This window comes from Parasteatoda tepidariorum, chromosome 2, assembly GCF_982258835.1.
Source record: "Parasteatoda tepidariorum strain Cologne lab strain chromosome 2, Ptep-v5.0, whole genome shotgun sequence".
Lineage (NCBI taxonomy): Eukaryota > Metazoa > Arthropoda > Arachnida > Araneae > Theridiidae > Parasteatoda > Parasteatoda tepidariorum.
In genome coordinates, this window is record NC_141756.1 from 54,232,378 (window position 1) to 54,252,227 (window position 19,850).

At 31.8% G+C, this 19,850-nt stretch overlaps 2 protein-coding genes across 2 annotated transcripts in view; one reads left to right on the forward strand and one right to left on the reverse strand.

Moving 5' to 3' along the window:
- The first annotated feature begins 3,826 nt into the window (after positions 1 to 3,826).
- LOC107437903 (protein GVQW3-like) lies at positions 3,827 to 4,291 on the forward strand. Its single transcript, XM_016050041.1, has one exon. The coding sequence runs from the start codon at positions 3,827 to 3,829 to the stop codon at positions 4,289 to 4,291; it is 465 nt and encodes a 154-aa protein (XP_015905527.1).
- Positions 4,292 to 7,476: 3,185 nt separating this feature from the next.
- LOC107437913 (uncharacterized) overlaps positions 7,477 to 19,850 on the reverse strand; it is a 31,914-nt gene continuing 19,540 nt past the window's right edge. Inside the window, exons 3-6 of the mRNA XM_016050053.3 lie at positions 19,258 to 19,583; positions 14,725 to 15,118; positions 12,604 to 12,731; positions 7,477 to 8,146 (exon numbers count right to left, since the gene is read on the reverse strand). Of these exons, the coding sequence (XP_015905539.1) occupies positions 7,877 to 8,146; positions 12,604 to 12,731; positions 14,725 to 15,118; positions 19,258 to 19,583 (1,118 nt within the window). The 3' untranslated portion in view covers positions 7,477 to 7,876. The remainder of the gene's footprint in view (positions 8,147 to 12,603; positions 12,732 to 14,724; positions 15,119 to 19,257; positions 19,584 to 19,850) is intronic.

A 19,850-nucleotide genomic window follows, 5' to 3' on the forward strand; every position in this document is an offset into this window, starting at 1 on the left:
CCCCCTTGAAAAAATTCTGCGTACGCCACTGTTGTAATCGACTATTATTCCGATATTGTGCCCGAACTCCATGACGTCAAAAAGTGGCGATTGCTTACAAACAGCCTTATAAAAATTTGCTTACTGTATATGTTTGCATATATATTGTATATGTGTGACACGCAAACATTCATACAAACATTCTTTCCCTCTTATATATATATATATATATATATATATATATATATATATATATATATATATATATATATATATATATATATATATATATATATATATATATATATTTTAAATTTTTCACTTTAAATTTTTCAGATTTACGCAGAACATGATCAATTCATTTCCGTTTACATTTTTTAGTTTCCAGAGCTCAATAGGTTTCTGTTTTGCCTTTTTAATGGACTTCATAGTTACAAATTTTATGGAACCACTTGATACGTAAGATTTTTCTTAAACTGCTGTTAATAAATATTTGAAGTTTTTTCCTGATATTTTTTTATTTCAGTACCATGTCTCAGATTTAGATAGTAGAACAGATTTGAGAAATAGAGGTCTTTCATCCCCTTCAATGAGATGGATCTGTATAATTTCAGTTTCGGTAGTTTTTAACGAGATAGGGTTGTTAACTCCGAACCTGGTGGGCCAGGGTGATACTCTTAGCCTGGTGTCTCACCACTGACTTATCAGAATCAGGAGGCCTTACCAGTAGTTACGATACCGTTGGCATATATAAGTGGATCCTTGACACACGCAAGCACACTCACCACGACAAGGTGTTTATATATCTTTAGAGAGATGTGATTCTGATAATTATTGTGAAATTGTAGCAGCTGTTCGTAACTGATAAGTCAAATGTTTTTAATCTATTGCTAAGAGTCCTCCATTTTAATTACGAAAATGAAGTAAAACATTTGTAGGGAGAGAAGCAAATTTTTATAAAAACGAAAATAATTTCTTGTATTTAAATATTGTTATGAAACATTAGGCCGGGATAGCCTGGTTAGTAGGGCGTTGGGGCCATGTACAAGAGGTGGTGAGTTCGATCCCCGTTGGATGAAGACTCTCCGTGTACAAAATGGTGACTGAGAGCATAATAAGACTTTTGGAGTCACGAATTCCTCCAAATTCCCGTGAAAAATCAATACCTCTGGGGTTACTAGATCGGATGCGCTGGTTTAGATCCAAAATTACGATCTGCGGATGGATGGATTACGTGTGAATCTGATTTTGTTGATTTTAAGAGGAAAAAAAGCATTGAAAATTGCTTCTTTTTTTTAAATCGACATTTTTTGATAAATATATTTAAGCTTAAAGTGTTTTCAGCATTTTTTTTTAATTTGTAGGTTCATAGTTTAAAAATAAAGCTTTACTTCCATTTTCATGCAATAAAATGCTGACTGTTTCATTTTTTTTTTTTTTTTGGCGAAAGATCTTAATTGGAAACTTACATTGAAACATGGGGAGGCAATAATTTTATCAATGCAAGAATTTCGTCTGAAGTAAAGTAACATAGTGTACTAGCTATCCTTACCAACCGATTTGATTACCGATACGAAATTACAGCTGAGTGATTCATGATTGTGGTACTAGCATTTCAATTGTTACTACGAATCTACTGCCCAATACTCGCAACCGATATTACACGGTAGGTATCCATTGTTGTTATCTAGGGCCATTAAGGAAGAGAGGATGCGAGTGTTCTCATTCTCCAGTAGTACTATTTATGACCCAGAATTCGTATTCTGCCACTCCCATACCACCCGTTTATAGGGTGGACCCATTCATACATCCATACATCCATTCAGAACGATCAATCTCTAATTCAGTACCCCAGAGGAAAAATTTGTTATGGGAACATGGAGGACTTTGTGACCCCGGCAGATTCAACGTGCATCAGTCACCATTTATTACACGGGGAGTCGCGGCCCGAAGGTATCTATTAAATCACATAATCTAATAGTAGATAATGGTAGTAGATTATAACGAAGGTTATTATGATTCTTCTGGGCACATCAAAATCAAATAATATTTCCTAACTTATATTTTTTTGCCTTTTTTTTTATAAGACTGTCAAGCTGAAATATGCATAACATAGTTTCTAACATTTAAAAACTAAATTATCTAATTTAATTCTTTTCTCAATAAATAAAAATCTTAATTGATAATATTTTTATACAACAAACTTGAATTGAGCGTAGAATAAAATTTATTTTAGAGATTCCCCCTTCATCTGCCTAACACGTTAACATTAAATTCAAAAACCGTTACATGGCTGCTAAATTCTTGGATTTTTATAAAATTTTTTTATTACTTGTCACACTCTCTTTCCCGCCAACCCATTCAAATGCGTAAGGCAAAGAAAAAATGCCTTCTCAATAAATTTATGCTATTAATAGCCAATTCCTAAACTTTCCTTGGCGAAAACTATTCTAACGTATACATAACACTCTCATTTTTGATTTGTTGATTGAGGAAGTTTAATTAATTTATCTTCAATAAATTAGTTTATCTTCATCATTCTGATCAATAGAATAATCGGACAAATGGATAATAATTATTTCTTACAATCATTCCTCAACATATCTGTTCAAGCACCGTTTCTCACGAAGAAATATCTTCTTTAACTAGTATTAATCATCTTCCTCAGAATAAATATTTACTCCTTCCAACTACTTGAATCAACCAATTTTTTTCATAAAGATACGAAATTTTTCCTGTAATTTTCTGAGAATGTTACAATTCTCAAATTTATAGGGAATGGCACTTCTTAAATGTTTGATTTTCGTAAAAAAAATATTTATTTAGTCGAGTAATATTTCTACACCCATTCCAGTCAAACGAAGCGAAGGTCTACTATATAATTGAAACCTCCTTTTTCTTACTATTATCAATTTCATTTCAAGTAATGTTCTAACTATTAAGACTAGTTCGCCGTTCTGATTTATACTTTTACTGTTTCAGAGATATTATAGACAGAATCGAGAAATATCTACAACGTTGACCATCACTAAAAGCATTTCATTGTCACTAAACACGTCTCCTTCTATTATCAATAAAGATAAAACGATTTTATGGCAGGATAATAAAAGGAAGCTGTTAAGGAACAATTAGGCGATGCATTAAACTGCATTTTATTTCCCTCGGCTATAATTAGCTCTCCGAATAAAAAGTTTCTAACCTCTAAATCTTAAAAAAGCATCGTTTAGCGTAAAGATGTGGGTCTGAGATGCTTTTGGAATACTTTTCTTACTGTGTATCAATTCCGGGACTCTGACATGATTACTTTAACGTTTAGGATGATTAGGTGTTGCATTTCAGTCAACATCTAATCTTATTTAAGTTGTCAATAGCGATTTTCTTATTTTCTGAGCCGTGGTGGCTCAGAGGATAGAACGTTGGCCTCCAAATGAGGTGACCCGGTTCGAATACCAGTGATTGCTGGTCGATACGAATTCTGCTCCCGGTTCACACCGACCCTATTGCCGGCGCAAAATATCGTCTTTGGTTGACAGATCATACCACCTTGATCAAAAAGTTCCCGAAATAATCCCCGGGTGGCGCAACCATCGTTCCGATTTGAGTTCTGTCTTTTTTTTTTTTGTTGTTGTTGTTAAGTTGGTACATCTGTTGTTGATATTCCCTCTAAATCTTAGCGTCATAGCTTGACATTTGCAAAAGTTACGTAGCCAAGAGTGCATCCATCTCTGTGTGTGTTGGCGATTTTTTACAATTTTAGAAATGGATTAAAATTTGCAACAACGAACTTGTATTAAATTTAGCGTAAAAAAACGGATTTAATGGTGCTCGTTGGGACGGATTTAATGAGATGTTGGAAAAGTGTTTCGGCAACGATTCTCTAAAGAAAACGATCATTTATCAGTGGCACGAGCGGTTCAAAAGTGGTCGTGAGTCAATCGAAGTTGATGAACGCAGTGGCAGACCATCGACATCGAAAACCGACGAAAACATTGATAAAGTAAAAGAAATGTTGGTCAATAACCGCAAATTAACCATCAGAGAGATATCGGAGGGCTTGAACATTGCCTATGGATCCGTCCAAGACATTTTGGCTAATGATTTGGGTTTCCGTCGTGTAGCAGCAAAGTTGGTGCCAAAAGACCTCAATTTCATACAAAAAAGAAACTGCGTTGACGTCGCAAAAGACATGATTTGCGAGGCTGAATCCGATCCCACATTCATCAGAAGGATCATTACTGGAGACGAGACGTGGGTTTATGAGTACGACACGCAATCCAGACATCAGGTAAGTGGATGGCGTTCATCAAAGTAAAAATCGTAGGCAGCACTGATGGACATACCGAAAACTGAACATAAAAAATGTTTCGAGGATTGGATCAAGCGCTGGCACGAGTGTGTTGTAGTCGATGGGGATTACTTTGAAGGGGACAATATAGATTTAGATGAATAAACTTGTATTTTTAATTTTCTGAATAAATTCCGGGAACTTTTCGATCAAGGTGGTATGTTGCTCTAGTCCTCGGGCTAACCATAGGATATTTTCGTAAGTTTCTCTTCCTATGTAACGCAAATGTCGATTCGTTTCATCAAAAAGTCCTCCACGAAGGCTAGTTTGTCCTATTGCTTGATCCAGAAGTTCCCTTTCCTTGTGGGTTTGGTTCAAATTTATAAGACTACACAGTTGAACATTGATAGTCGTAAACTCAGAATTAGTTCGGCTGTTCAGCGCGAATTATAAAATAAAATTTTAAAAAATCCTTTTCTGGAAAAATACTGTCTTGCAATTGAAAAAAACAACGTTAGCGCTTCATGATAAATATCGCGGAAAATGGCCTGACAACTATTTCCTTTCAATTAATAATTTCTTTCAATTAATAATTTCTTTCAATGCTATGAACGCTAAAATAGAATTAAGACTAATAAAAACAAAATTTATGATTGGAACTAAATTGTTTGTAATATCTAGTATATCATACAAAAATGCCAATTATATAAAAATCTCAGTTCAGATTTTTTTACCAATTCTTCTATTGCGTGGCAGAATAGGTTTTATAAACACTCACTTACCTTAATATGCTTTAATTCGCCTGCGAAATCTTTAAAATCGAACATCGTAGAAAATGTGTGACACAGTGGGTAAATTGTCGAAACCATCATTTCTGCATAATGGTGGATATACGCTATCAACTTTTCAACGAGTGGTTTGAAACTGGGTACAACGTTCATCAAAACTGTTTGGACTCTCTTTCTAAACAAATCCAGGTGTATATTAAGCTTAGCCGTGTCAAATTATACTTTAAGGTCGTACTATATATGTATATATATATCCGTCGTTGAACAGCCGACCCAATTTCGGGGTTATGGCTACTAATATTCAACTCCGTAGAACTGTAATTTCGAACCATTCCAAAAGACAAGGAAACTCCTGTATCAGTACCCCCAGAAGTATTGATTTATTATGGGAACATGGAGGACTTTGCGACTCGACAGATTTAACGTACATCAGTCACCATTTACTACACGGAGAGTCTTCGGCCGGGGGGGATCGAATCCACGAAGTCTTGGACATGGGTCCAATGCCCTACCAACCAGGCTATCCCGGTCCAGAGTATACTATAAGAGTATAAATTATACTTTAAAGGTATATTATAAAAATTTATAGCATCATTTGAAACTAACATATTGTAGCCGCAGTGGCTCAGGGGATAGAAAGTTCACTTTCTAATGAGTTGAACTGGATTCGAATTCCCAGCGATAGTTGGTCGATACGAATTTCGCTTCCAGCTTGCACTGACCACAGAAATGACGTAAAACATCATCACTGGTAGACGGATCATGAGTTAAAGTTCCTTTGCCTTCAAGCAAACCATGGGAGTTTTCCGTGCTTTTCCTCTCCGTGCAACGCAAATGAGGGTAAGTTCTATGAAAAAGTCCTCCACGAAGGCTACTTTTTCACTCTAATTGATTCAGGAGTTCCCTTGTCTTTTGGATTGTGCTTGAAATTACGTGGCTATGGGAGAAGTTACAGAGGACAGCAAAAAATCACCATACTATTATTAAAGTCAATGGATGGCTTAATTTTGGCAACCGATACAACTGGGTATTTCTTCTTTTGAGACTTATCCAACCCTGCTCTTCCTTAAAATATACAATTTCAATTATTAATCTGCCTCTAGAGACAAATTACGAGTCTAAATCAAAATTTAACATCCAGCAGCAATATGATACAATGCTTTTAAAATTAGTTTCGCAGTCAAAAACTTTATTGAACCATATAAACCACCATAGAAAATAATTAAGAACTGTGAATCAACTATAGAATCATGGTTTTTAATATTAATTTTTAAATTATATTCTTCGTCAAAATTTGGTATCGCTTATTTATTTAATTTCTTATTATTATATTTAATTATATATTAATTATTATTATATTAATTATTATATTTCTTATTATTATATTAATTATTATATTTAATTTCTTAGATTCACCCTTTTGGTAAATTAATTTCGCATGTTTTCTTGATTAAATTTCTTTTAATTTAATAATGTATTTTTAAAGCAATATTTTCTAATTCTTTTCATATTGTATAAATTTAGTAGTATTGCACGTAAAGGATATCTTAAAAAATTTTTTTAGATAATTTAAATTTGCTCTTATTTTGAGATAAGAATACATAAATTTTTATCCAAGTTAATGTTTTATTCAGTTCGAATTTAAGATTACACATTTTAAACACAAATTTTTACGATTAAAACATTTTTATAATATTTAACAGGAAATTTTGCTACATGCTTTTAAAATTATGAATACAATAACTCTAAGCATCATGCGGCCTCAATACTGTCATTCAAGTAGATTCAAATATGATATATGAAATGTGTTTATGTGCATTTTCACTTGTTTGCTATATAGTAAGTTGATTGTGAAACCAGCTCAACTCGTTTTTTTAATTTTAAGAAAAAACTCACTAATGTGCTAGAATATCGATAATTTTTTTTCTCCTTTTTTTACTGATATTATTGAACTGAAGTTTATATTTGCGCAAAATTTTATAAGGAAAAGAATTTTAATTTCCAATTGAGCTCATAAAATTTGATTTTTCTTTTAAATGGTACTTGTTTAACTTTACGTTTGAGCCGCACACCAGAAAAAAAAGCTTAAATTACTTTTGTTATTTGAAAAAAATGTTCCTTCTTTAAAAGGAAAAATAATACATTTTTATGCATTTTATTTAATTTTTCAAATAATTATTAAAAAATATTTTTAAAAAGGATCAGTTTCAGCGAAATGGTAAGAACGAAGAAATAAAAACGCAATGTGTATTTTTTCTCAAGGCAAAATACCGACTAGAAGGCATGAGTCATGACATAATTGACAGAGCAGAGATGACAATAAATAAATAAATACTTTTAAAAAACGTGAATTCAACTGACTTTCAAAACAAACGCCCCAAGAATGAAATCATAGAGAAGAGAAAAAAAATCAGGAATATCGTAAATGTTTCAAAATGTTTATTGATAAATACAACATTGATTAAACTTATGGAACAATACATGAACATTTAACATGTCATTATTACTCTCCCAAATAACGCTTCTAAGAAAAAGCTAGTCATCTCACTATCTTGTCTGAGAAGCGTATCTAAGAAAGCTCTATCACACGAAATAAAATAACGAATGTACGTTACACCAAAGCCGAGATTTGAAAGACAAGGTAAACATGTTCACCAAGAACTGAAATTGACTCGTAACATGGCCAACGCGGCGACACACGTCTCCCACCCAAACATCAATCGATGAACAGAAGAAAGAAAAAAAATATACCCTTTTTGTCACCGCGAAACTACATCGATGAAAACAAATAAAAAATGAAATAAATCTTCATCGGCTTTCATGCTCAAGCATGCCTGATGGTGTTGAGGTTGTTTCGAATGGAATAAAGTCCTTGCTCCATGGCAGCAAGACCTTCTTTCAAGTATGCTTCTACGCATGGTTCTTCAACGCAGATTTCTGGATTGCTGCGCTTGTAAAATACTCGCCTCTGCCTCAGAGGTACCACCAACAAGCTGGCCGTACTTTCACATGGTGCATCTCCTCGACAGATGGTTTGTGTCTGTTCAATGAAACTACCGTCACAGCTTTCTGATGTCAACCCGTAGGCCTTGCCCTGAAACAAGAATACAAAATAAAAGGAAAATTTACAATTTACTTACTCTGATACACTTTTCGTTCTTTTTCTGATACAAAATTCGTTCAACGTTAAACGGCGAGAATTCACCGCAACCTCGAGAATGTGTTAAATTGAATCTTAATTTACATTCAAAGTGAACCACAGTATCGTGTACTCAAGGTTAAGAAATACAATAATATGGTTCAATATGGTATTATACACTGAAGAGCCATTACATTATGACCATACTCCATCTATAACAATGGGCTCGCCCAGGTTTTCATGGTTTCTCGTCCAAGAACAATGTTTTCATGGGGCATATTAGGACCCATAATCCTCATAGAACAATCCCTGACGTCTGTAAGCTACTTGGACATAGCTGCAGACCAGGTTCACCCACTCATGGCAACAGCTTTTCCTGCTGGGGAAGGTGTTTACCAACAGGATAATGCACCATGTCATAAGGGTCGAATCGTCATGGATTGGTTCGAGGAACATTCCAGTGATTTTCAAGTCATGTCTTGGCCCCAAATTCACCTGACCTTAATCCAATAGAGCATTTGTAATCCTACTTGGAAAACCAAATTCGTGCTGCCACGCTACCCCCTCGCAATGTGAGGGAATTGAAGGACCAGTTGGTGAGCGCTTGGTGCCTGATACCTCGGACTACCTATCAGCATCTTGTGGAATCAATGCCACGGCGGGTGCTAATAGTTTTGAGGGCTAAAGGTGGTCCTACATGTTATTAGCAGGATGGTCATAGTGTAATGGCTCTTCGGTGCATATCTACCAATACATGGGTACATATATAATGCCATATTAAACCATATTATCGTACAAACTTTCGGAAAAATTCGTTCAATCTTGAACGAGTCAAATTCTTTGCAATCTAAATAAAATTTAATTTTAATTGTGTTTTACGCTCAAAATGAATCATAGTTTCGCGTACTCAACGCAGTCACGGGACAGATTTAATTTTACATTAAATATTTTTTGAAATTACGTTTTTAAATTGCCTCTTTGTTGCAATTGTTTTGGGAAACCACACTGCTTTAAAGATGACTTTCTCACTTTTAACACATTTGAAACTCAGATATTGAATTTACCCTTAAACAGTCGATTACAATCGCTTAATTAATATCTAGTCTCCTAAAAAGGACAATTTTTTGTCTGAAATTTCAAACAGCGAAAAAGAAGAGAGTGTTATTAAGTCAGATTGTCACCCATGACACTCCCCTGATCAATATTCTTTAAAATCACTTAAGTGCGAAGTCATGTTCTAGAACTTGGACTTAAATTGAAGCAGAAAGACTACTAGGGAACCTCACTAATGTTTTTACAAGTTGAACTAAATTAAAATGTCTCCTGACGGCGCATTTTTCATAACTCCAATTCATTAGGTAAATCCAAGATCAAATCTGAACTATTTTGATTTTCAAATAAGTAATTGAGTACAAAAGATCAAAGATCATAAAACAGAAAACCGGTCATTGCAGCTGCAGGCTTTCCACTGACAGGAAAATATGCTATCATTTTCTTTTTCTCAGAAAATGCTTAAATCACTTTGAAAATCATATTTTCCGAGACAAGAGTCATCTGAATAGTCGTGTTGAGGCTTCAAGAAACAGAATTAGGAAATTTCGAATTAAATTGAGTGTGAAACTGAATTCAAAGTCACTCGAAACTGATGTCCTTAATTTACAGAGTCCACTTTATTTCTCTTCTTTTTTTTTCTTAAAAAAAGTTTAGTAAGAATTATCCTAAAATGTTCCCCCACTCTTTCTTCTAAATAGGAATTTTGTACTAAAACCAAATCAGTTTTAGATCGAATACTACGGTTCCAATATCAGTACTTTTTTAACGGAATCTCATTTGATAACAAAAGAGATGCCTACATAGAAAAATGTTCACAGACAGATGCAAAAATAACTTACAAACATTGCGAAGTGGGCAATATATAATATAATCAAGAACAAAATTATTTTTAAAATTAATAAAATTGTTTCAAAATCTTTTTCGGTGAAAGAATCTTTCGGTCATTTCGAAATTTTTCGGTCAGAAAGAATAAACATTTAATTGCAAAACATGTTTTTTTGATTTTGAGAAATTCTTAATTTTCTTACAGCAGAAAACCTTTATCAAAAAAATAATATATTTATTTTTAACCTAAACCTAGGTAAATCTATATTGATCAAATTTATTACCATCTTCCAAACTAATCATTTCCTAATAGCTCTACTTTATCAGCCATTTTTATTAATATTCACTCCTCATTTTAACAGTTATTAACATCCACCCGAAGAATTTTTATCAGATTTTAACTCAGTAAGAAAAATAAAAACAGCCGAAGTTTTAATATCAGCGGTCCATCATCAACCGAACTGCTCATTTCGGAAGAATAATATCTCCCTTATTTCTTCCAGGAATATAATATCCATCATAAAACTACTTGAAGAGAGTGAATGGATGGAAAACGAATGAAAGTTGACCAGTTACCATGGTAACACCGTTAAGAGACCGGAAGCATTTCACTTTTGCCTATCTCGGTCCTAATGCTTCGTTAAATAGCGAAGAAATGGTAACAATGCAACGTCTGAGACCTGTTACTTCGGCAACCGAATCGTTCTGTGATGCCTCAATGGCTTCCATACCATATGGGGAATGGACTTTCCATTAAAGAATTTTCATACCCTTCGGCTGGGGAAAACAATTTAAGTAGTTTCACTTCGAAAGGAGAGCTATGGGAATATTTGACTTACACTCAGTGGGACCCAGATAGAAACTTTATCAAATCTTAGTAAAAACATTGTCTGGAATGTTTCCAGAAAGTTTATCTAGATTGTTTGGAATGAGACATCAGTGAGATTTAATTTATGTGAGTTATTTTCGTTAATTTGATGAATGAAAGATTTATAGATTGTTATTGTTTGGAATGAAACATCACTGAGAATTTAACTACGTAGGTGCTTATTGTTAGCTTGACAAATAAAAAATTATCTCAATTGTTTGGAATGGCATATCAATAGGAATTTAACTACGTGGAAGCTTTTTGTTACTTTTATGAGTAAAAGTTTTTTTAGACTATTTGGAGAGATGCAACATTGACAATTTAGCAACGTAGGTGCTTTTTGTTAGTTTAATGAGAAGAAGTTTCTCTAAATTGTTGAAAAACACGCCATTAAGAATATATGTACATGGGGGGCTCATTGTTAGTTTCATGAATAAAAAATACTCTCACTTGTTTGGAAGGACATATAAATGGGAATTTAAATATGCCGGCTCTTTGTTAATTTGATGAGTAAATTTTTTTCTAGCTTGTTTGAAACGATGCAAAACTGAGAACTTTATTACGTAGGTTCTTTTTGTTAGTTTGACGAGAAAAATACATCTAGATTGTTGGAGAGATTGCTGATTTGTCACTGAGAATTTAATAAGTGCTTTTTGCTAATTAGGTGAATACTAACTTAAATCTTTATAAATATTTCAATATATTAATCCATACTTAAAATACTGAGTAAAACTTTATTACTTTTCCTTTTTACCCAATTTTGAAAGTTGGGAAGCATTTATTTTTATCGGATAAGTACAATTTATTATTACTTAGAATACTTATTTAAACGTAGACAGTTGCAAAAATTGAAAAAAGAAAGTGGAGTTTACCAGGATATCAGGTTTTAAAAGAACTAGGTACTTATACAAAATATGAATTTTAAAATGTTAAGAAATGGGATTGAAACAAAAACAAATATTCTAGTTGGTATATTTTTATAAATATTGTGAAAAAAATTTGATGTTCAATGTTTAAATCCAAATTTTAACAACTAAACCAGGAATTTTTCATACATTTTAAAGATAAATATTTAATACGGAACAAATTCTCCGATTTCGGGGTTGAACTGGCGAAATTCTTTAAAAAAAAATTGAAACTAATGTCAGCAGCAAGAGAAAAAAACAAAGAAATGAAGATCAATATTATTTATTTAATAATGTAGGAAGTAAATAAATTGTACTATACTCTTCATGACTTTAATTTTTTAATCAGTTAAGTTTGCTGAAATATTATATTAATAATATTTTCTTAACTTTTTCAAACTGTTTAAATACTTTCCATTGGCACGATTAAAACTTTAGCCATGTCTGATTTTGTCAACTAGGGGAAAAACGAACAACAAATTCACATTGTGTATTGAAGAATTCTTTAAAGTTATGAATAAATAAAATAAAATGAATATTAATAGCTAAAATATTATAAAAATCATATTACTTATGACAAAATACAGATTTAAAAACAAATATTTTATGTTGTTTCAGTTTTTAAAAAAATTGCTGATTTTTTAACATATTCTCCATAATTAAAAATTTATAATAGATTTTTTTTAAAGAAAAATGGAGCAACCAAAGTTTAAATCTAAATTTTTTAAACTATAACTTCCAAACAAATCATTTTTACTCACACATGTGTAGCACACTTCATGCCAATTGCATGCTCGACGAAGAAGACGTTTTAAAGGACCTTCAGGCATTATATCACTGAGTGCTGAACAGTCGCTAGTTAGCTGATCCAATGGTGGGCATTCACCACCTGTAACACAATAGGAGCACTTACACATCTAAATTTTCAATTTTACCTTAGGATATCGGCAATTAGGGAAAAAATTCTCAAAAAAAATATTTTATAAGTCTTTTAACATTAATTCAAAGTTTAAAATCTCTTTCTTTATCTTTAATTCAGACTCAATTCCCTTATATTTTCATCTTTATTATTTTCTTTTAAGTTAAAAAAAAACTTATTTTTAGATTAAAAAAATAGTATTTCTTGTTGATAATTATTTTAAAAGCTTTTCCTTTATTTCTCACCTTTTAATGAGGAGAACTATCCAAAAGTCTTAATTTTTCTCAACCTCCCCCCCCTGGTTAGGGTTCTTAAAACATCTTCCCTAGATAATTCCTCCAATAAAAAGTGCTTGGATATATATATATATATATATATATATATATATATATATATATATATATATATATATATATATATATATATATATATATATATATATATATATATATATATATATATATATATATATATATATATATATATATATATATATATTAGACAAACATAGAAATTGTTTCCGGTGAGCTTTTTACTCTAATGAAACCAATCTCGAGAAAGTTTCTAGAAAGATTGAAAAAAGTAATTAGGGTTTTACGTACAAAAAGTGCTTCTGATTGCCAAGAATTTAAAAACTTCTGTTCCAAAACAAAATGCGGAACTAAAAGTTTACTTTGCAGATGTAAACCAAAACGTATTCCAATTTATCTCGCAGTTGCAAGAAGAATTAATAAATATATCTGATTATCTTAATTTAAAAGAGTTGATGTGTGTGATAGTAAAAATATTCGTAAAATAACTTTGAACATAAAACTACAGATTATTATGCATGCGGTAACTTTCTAGTTTCCTTTTTAAAATCTCTAATTATTCTAAGTTTTTAATAATCGTGTAAGAGTTGACATTAAAAACATAAGTTGTAAATTTTATTATTAAAGCGTCACATAAACAAATTCTGATTGTTTTAATGCTTCATATTCCATGTTTATGCTAGGAAATACATCTTTTTTCTATAAAAAAAGTTTTTCTTAAGAAAATAGTTGAAAAAATATAGATGATTTTGCAAATTTCCTATCATGACAAATAGTGATTCTTCTCGATTTCCTACGAGGCGCATCCGGAAAGTAAGTTTTCCTAATTTATTAAAAAAAAACGAACTCGCACTTTCAGGAACATATTTATTGGCAACAAGTACACCAATGTTTAAGCTATTTTTCAACATAACCACCACCAGAATTGAGACACTTGCCGTATCGTGGGATCAACTATTGTATCCCTCTGTCATAGAACTCTGCCACCTGTGAATGAAACCAACGTGTGACAGACCTCTTCAGTTCTTCGTCGTTGCCAAAACTCTTACTGGAGGGCAGGAATTTCTTCAGGTGCAAGAAAATGGGAAAATCACTGGGAGCAATACCAGGGCTGTATGGTGGATGATCAAATAACTCCCAGCCAAATTCCGTCAAAACAGCTGTTGTGCGTCATGCCGTATGTGGACAAGCATTGTCATGGAGGAGCGCAACACCTGCAGTAAACATTCCACGATTCTTGTTTTGAATGGCAAGTCACAATTTCCGCAGTGTTTCGCAGTAACGGAAGACGTCTGTCACACGCTGGTTCCATTCACAGACGGTACAGTTCTATGACAGAGGGATACAAAAGTTGATCCCACGATACGGCAAGTGTCTCAATTTTGGTGGTGGTTATGTTGAAAAATAGCTTAAACATTGGTGTACTTGTTGCCAATAAATATGATTCTGAAAGTGTGAGTTCTTTTTTTTAATATATAAATTAAGGAAACTTACTTTCTGGATGCGCCTCGTATATTAATAATTGCAAAATTGTAAAGAAAAGAAATTATTTTTTAGCACTTATGTAAACTATTCATAAAAAGAGCAGGTTTGCAGTTATGAAAAATCTTACAAAGATAATATTTCAAAACAAATACAAATTAAATACTCACTTCTCTTTCTAGTCATATGATACATATCCTCTTCCTCTCCAACCTCTTCATTTTCCATGTTGCTTAAAGTGTCCCTTAGCCGAAAGAAAGCATTTCTCATCGTTTCTAAATCATAAGCGAGATTAAGATCATTACTGATGCGATTCTGGCGCTGGACATCATCCTCGTACTCATCCCCAGAATCCCTCATCACTTGAAGGGCATCCTGAAAAAGCTGATCCTCAATATTGCGAAGGTTGTCGGTGATATCATTAATGCTGGTAGAAGGTTGGATACTTTTCTTTTGTCGTCGAACAGGCAATGCCATTGGATAGCCACCTGATCCATCTCGCTTGCGTCGCATAGTTGCAAAAGACTTGGCCATGTTTCTGTAGTATTCTTTTCGAAGCCATTCCTGAGAATGAAAGGTACTTTTTTTTAAATCTTCTTTTAGGAGTATATTTTAAATGATTATGACAGTTGCAAACATTTTACAACATTTATGCTAGGTTAGGTTTTTCGTTAGGTAAATGTGCATTGGAGTAGTGGTTGAGTTGTGTTGTGTCTAGTAAACCGTGAAATGTGACTTAATTAGATTATTTAGTGAAACTATTTTGTCTTAGCAGTTCTGTGATGCGTGAATGAATAGATAAATGCGTGAATGATAGTTTTGTATTTAATTAGTCCAGAATCAGCGATTGAGAAGTGCCGGACACTGAAAACTCTTCGTGTGTTGAAGGAATGGAGTAAGTATTGGTTTCACCACCGAACCATTCACAACATTCGTGACAGATAAACCTTCTCGGCTAATGTATGTACTTGGCAGCAAGGAACTAAGTGGCTTTATAAGGATTTGATCGCACACTTCTTAGTGAAAACATAAGGAGCTGCAGATTATGACTTACTTATAATGTTATAAGGCGTCCATTAACAAAAATCTATATATCAATTCTTAATCCTTATTACATGGCTCAGCTTCCAGATTTTGAAAAACTTGTTCTCGATTTTCATTGGCTGTGGGACTAGTTGACGCAGATAAAATTCTGGTTCTTTCAAAGTATTAAGTGAAATCCGTCAATAAATTATTTTTTTTTTATCTTTAAAGGTTTGTATAATTTTTTTCTTCGGTTACTTTTGTTTTGATTGAATATGGTAAAATAACAATTAATTAAAATTTATACCAATTAAATAAACTGTTATTTAACCAATTTTTTTCAGAGAACTTTCTAACTGTATAGATCACCACCTACTTGTTAAAAGGCTTTCGAGGCCAGTTTGAATCTTAAAACCATGTGATGTTGTAACAATTTACATAAAAATGTTTTTGTTTCTTTTCTCGTTTGTTGAATTGTTTCATAGTTTTGATATTATACGCATATTGAAAATTTCTATTTCTCAATGCATTCCTATTGAATACTTTTTCTAACAATATCGGCACTTACGTAATGATGAATAAAACTTTGTCTTAACATTATAATTACTATATTGCACGATACTAAACGAGAATTATTTGCTCTGAATTTCTGAATGTAATATAACTTTTAAACAAAAATTAAAATAACTATCGTAAAATTACAATTAGTAAGAAGTGCCAAATTTTTAAATAATGTTCTCTTTTAAAATTCTTCAGAAATCAAATAAATTTAAAAAAAAAAGATTAAAATTGAGTCAGACTTTTTAGTGGAGAAAATGTTTCCTGTGCTAAAAATATAGCAAAATAATCGTATTTTTTATTTATATTTATATTTGTTTATTTATTTAATATTAAAGAGGCTTACTCAACTACTTCCATGTTTGCTTCGCATTCACAATTGATCTTTTTCTTAAAAGTAGATTTCGTCCACAAAAACAAATGATTATAAATTTATTATTTTAATAGTTAATTTTAAATTTCAAGGTTGTATACATACGTTTTCACCACTTTTCTAAGTTATTGTAATAACTTTGAAAAGTTTTAAAAAAGTGCTCAAACACAACATATAAAATTACGTGAGGTTTCCTACAACTGAAATATGAAATTTGCCAGTAAAGTTCAGTAAAACACATTTCATTAATCAAAGGAAGAAAAAAATAATTAAAAATATTTTTTTTTGTCTGAAGGATGCTTAAAAATTATCACATTTAATAATAAAAATGAAAAATTGTCTGATTCCCTCAAACCTTTTAGGAAACTTTTTTAACGTAACACTTCGAAAAAACAAATTAAAGAAAAAAGCTAGGTCTATTTTAGAATTCCCCTATTAATCTTATCGTTATAATAAAAGATAGTAGTTAACTTTAAGGAACGTGTTTCGGATGTTTTTTAATAGCGTTTGTAAACATCCTACTTCAGAATTATTAGAGGTAGAAGTTTTTTGTAACAAATATATCGTAATACTTATAGAATCATACGTAATTCCGAGAGTAACTCATTATTTCAAAAAATCAGAAGCACTTTGGGCAAAGAGTTGCGATTTGTTGGTGATGTCGAAATATTATTTTATGTCAACTTTCTATTTCATTCAAACTGCCTTTTATTAATTCTTAGCAGTTAAAATACAGATGAAATGTAGAAGTAAAATTTTTTCAGGCAATGCTTTGTAAAATACTCTGTATTTTAGGCTATAACAGTCTAATAACAATCAAACCAAAGAAAGCGTAGAAAGAGGATCACGAGATCCTTTTTATCCAATGAGATAAGCTGCAAGTGGTATTTCTGTTACATTTAACTGAGAAACATACAGTGATTGGACAGAATACTGGAGGCACTTCTGTACTAAAACATTTTTTGTTATTTCTCAAAAAATACTTGGAGATAGTAGTTTTCTTACTTTTTCAGAGGGATCTCAAGATTATAAGGGGTTTCCACAAATTTTATTTTGCACTATTAAACAAGATTTATTAATAAATGATAATTCCCCTCTAATGATGATCCGTACAACAAAGTGTGATGGTATTAAAGTAAAACTTGCGAAAGAAAAGATAATTTTTATGAGGGATGATCCCTAACAGTGTCTGTGTCATTTTTTAATAATATAAATTGAAATTTGTGGATAACCCCTTATCATTTTGAGTTTTTTTTTTTTTTTTTTTAAAGGAATAAGAAGATTCAGAGAATTGCTTGAAATTCTTTACATTTTTGAGCTATTCAAATCAGATTTTTTTCATTAGTTGCCAAATATGATTCACTGCAAAATTAATAGAAAAAAAAGTTCTAATTTTTCCCTTGCATGCACATTATAAAAAAACTACTTTAATTGGCTCATATTTTGAGCCGTTTTTAAAAAAAATTTCTCAAATTTTAAAGCAGTAATTTTCAGATTAATTTTAAATTAGTGCAAAGGTTTTGTTTAATTTTATTAAATATTTTCAGAGTTATAGCAAAAAATTCGTTTTTTCATGAAAATGTTCTTATCTCTATGAATACATAAAAACTAGGTTTATGAAAATTTGCGTAATTATTGCGTATAGTAACCAAAATAATAGCTGTAAGTTACAAATTTATTGCTATTTTATTTGGACATAAGGTGTTCATAAGCATTTCTTTCCGTTTGTAATTTATTGACGGTCCCTCAAACCTCAAAAAGCTTTAAACTTCAATGATATGTATGAGAAAGGACACGTTCTAAACACATCTAAATTTACAAACTGATTCTCTGTGTAATTTTTAAGAAATACCAAAAATGTGTGAATATCGAAGTGTTTCCATTATTTTGTCCAACCGTGTATCATTTGCAGCTGTTTCAATTACTACAATTTATTTACACGTTGGTATAAGCTATTTTTTAATTCGAACATCTAATATGATTTTGTATCGTTATATCAATTACATGTTACTTAAAAAAAGGTGTTAATAAGATATCTTATTCCACCATTTTCATATTGATTCGCTCTATAGGAAAAATTTTAGAATTTGCATTAATATGCATTTTAAATGTTGCTATCGGTTCTTAATTAGATTAATTGTCAAGATAAAACTTTTAGCTTTCAGATTTGTCAAGAAATATCCTCGGCGATTTTATAAATAGTGTTTGCTGCCTAAAACCGAGAATTAAATCATGTTCAGTTATGCCAAATGTATCGATTTTGATAATATTGTAGAATTGATTGAAAATTTGAAAGTAAAAATTTAAATAAAGGTTAATGTCTTAGTAAGTGCACGTAACGTCATATTTTGACTGAAACTTTGCGATGCTCCTTTTATAAAAAAAAACATGATGTTCCCGGTCAGTAGAAAAAATATAAACCATACTTTTAAAAATTTTCTTCTTTGTCATAAATCAATCGATTATATAGTTTTGTTTAGACATCCACCAAGCACAATATTTTAAAGCTATTTGAAGCAAATTGCAATTTTGAATTTTGTCTAAAAATTAAGCACTTTTCACAGCAAACAAAGTTTAAACATTCAAGATTTTATACAAATAATACATCACTTACGAAATCCTTGTGAATTGAGTAAAATATAAAATCGTATTTATATAAATTGTTACTATGTGGCATAATATTATTTCTATATTTAATCCATTCTATATTTCTATTCTATATTCTTTCTATATTTAATCTATTTCTCACCTGGAAATTCTCTGTCTTCTTAGGTTCTTCCTGTTCTTGTTCCTCATCGTCTGTTTGTTTGGAATCAGGCTCATCTTCTGATTGTCTCTTCTTCTTGAGGTGTCTCGAGGTGCTGTTCTTCTTGACGCTCTTCTTTTTCTTCTCCTCCTTAGAATCGTCCTCGTCGTCATCCTTAAGAATGTTTGCCAGTTCCTCTTTATCTTTTTCCGATGTCTTAACATCACCACTGTGTTCAGATGCGGCACGTTTGCGAAACATTTTCTTTTCTTGAGTAAAGGGGTATATTGCTTTCCATGTGGGTTTCATTAAATAGGGGGCTATTTGTTCTGAAAGAAAATATAAATCAGCTATTTTGATGATGTTACTGCAGTTATTTATGGGGGCGACATTTAAGAATATTTTGGATAATATTATGTTTTACTGTAGAACGAGTTTCTATTCCCTGTTCCGGCCTATATCTCACCCAGCTACAGATGGATTGGCATCAGTTTGTCAGGGAAGTATAGGGAGCCGGTGTGCATTGCTGCCCACATTGCCAACTTCATGCCATCGGTCATGAAATTGTGGAAATTTAACTTCCTTGACATCCCTGG

Excerpts from the sequence above, each read along its gene's own strand:
- LOC107437903 (XM_016050041.1), top strand. The coding sequence starts at position 3,827 with ATGTTGGAAAAGTGTTTCGGCAACGATTCTCTAAAGAAAACGATCATT.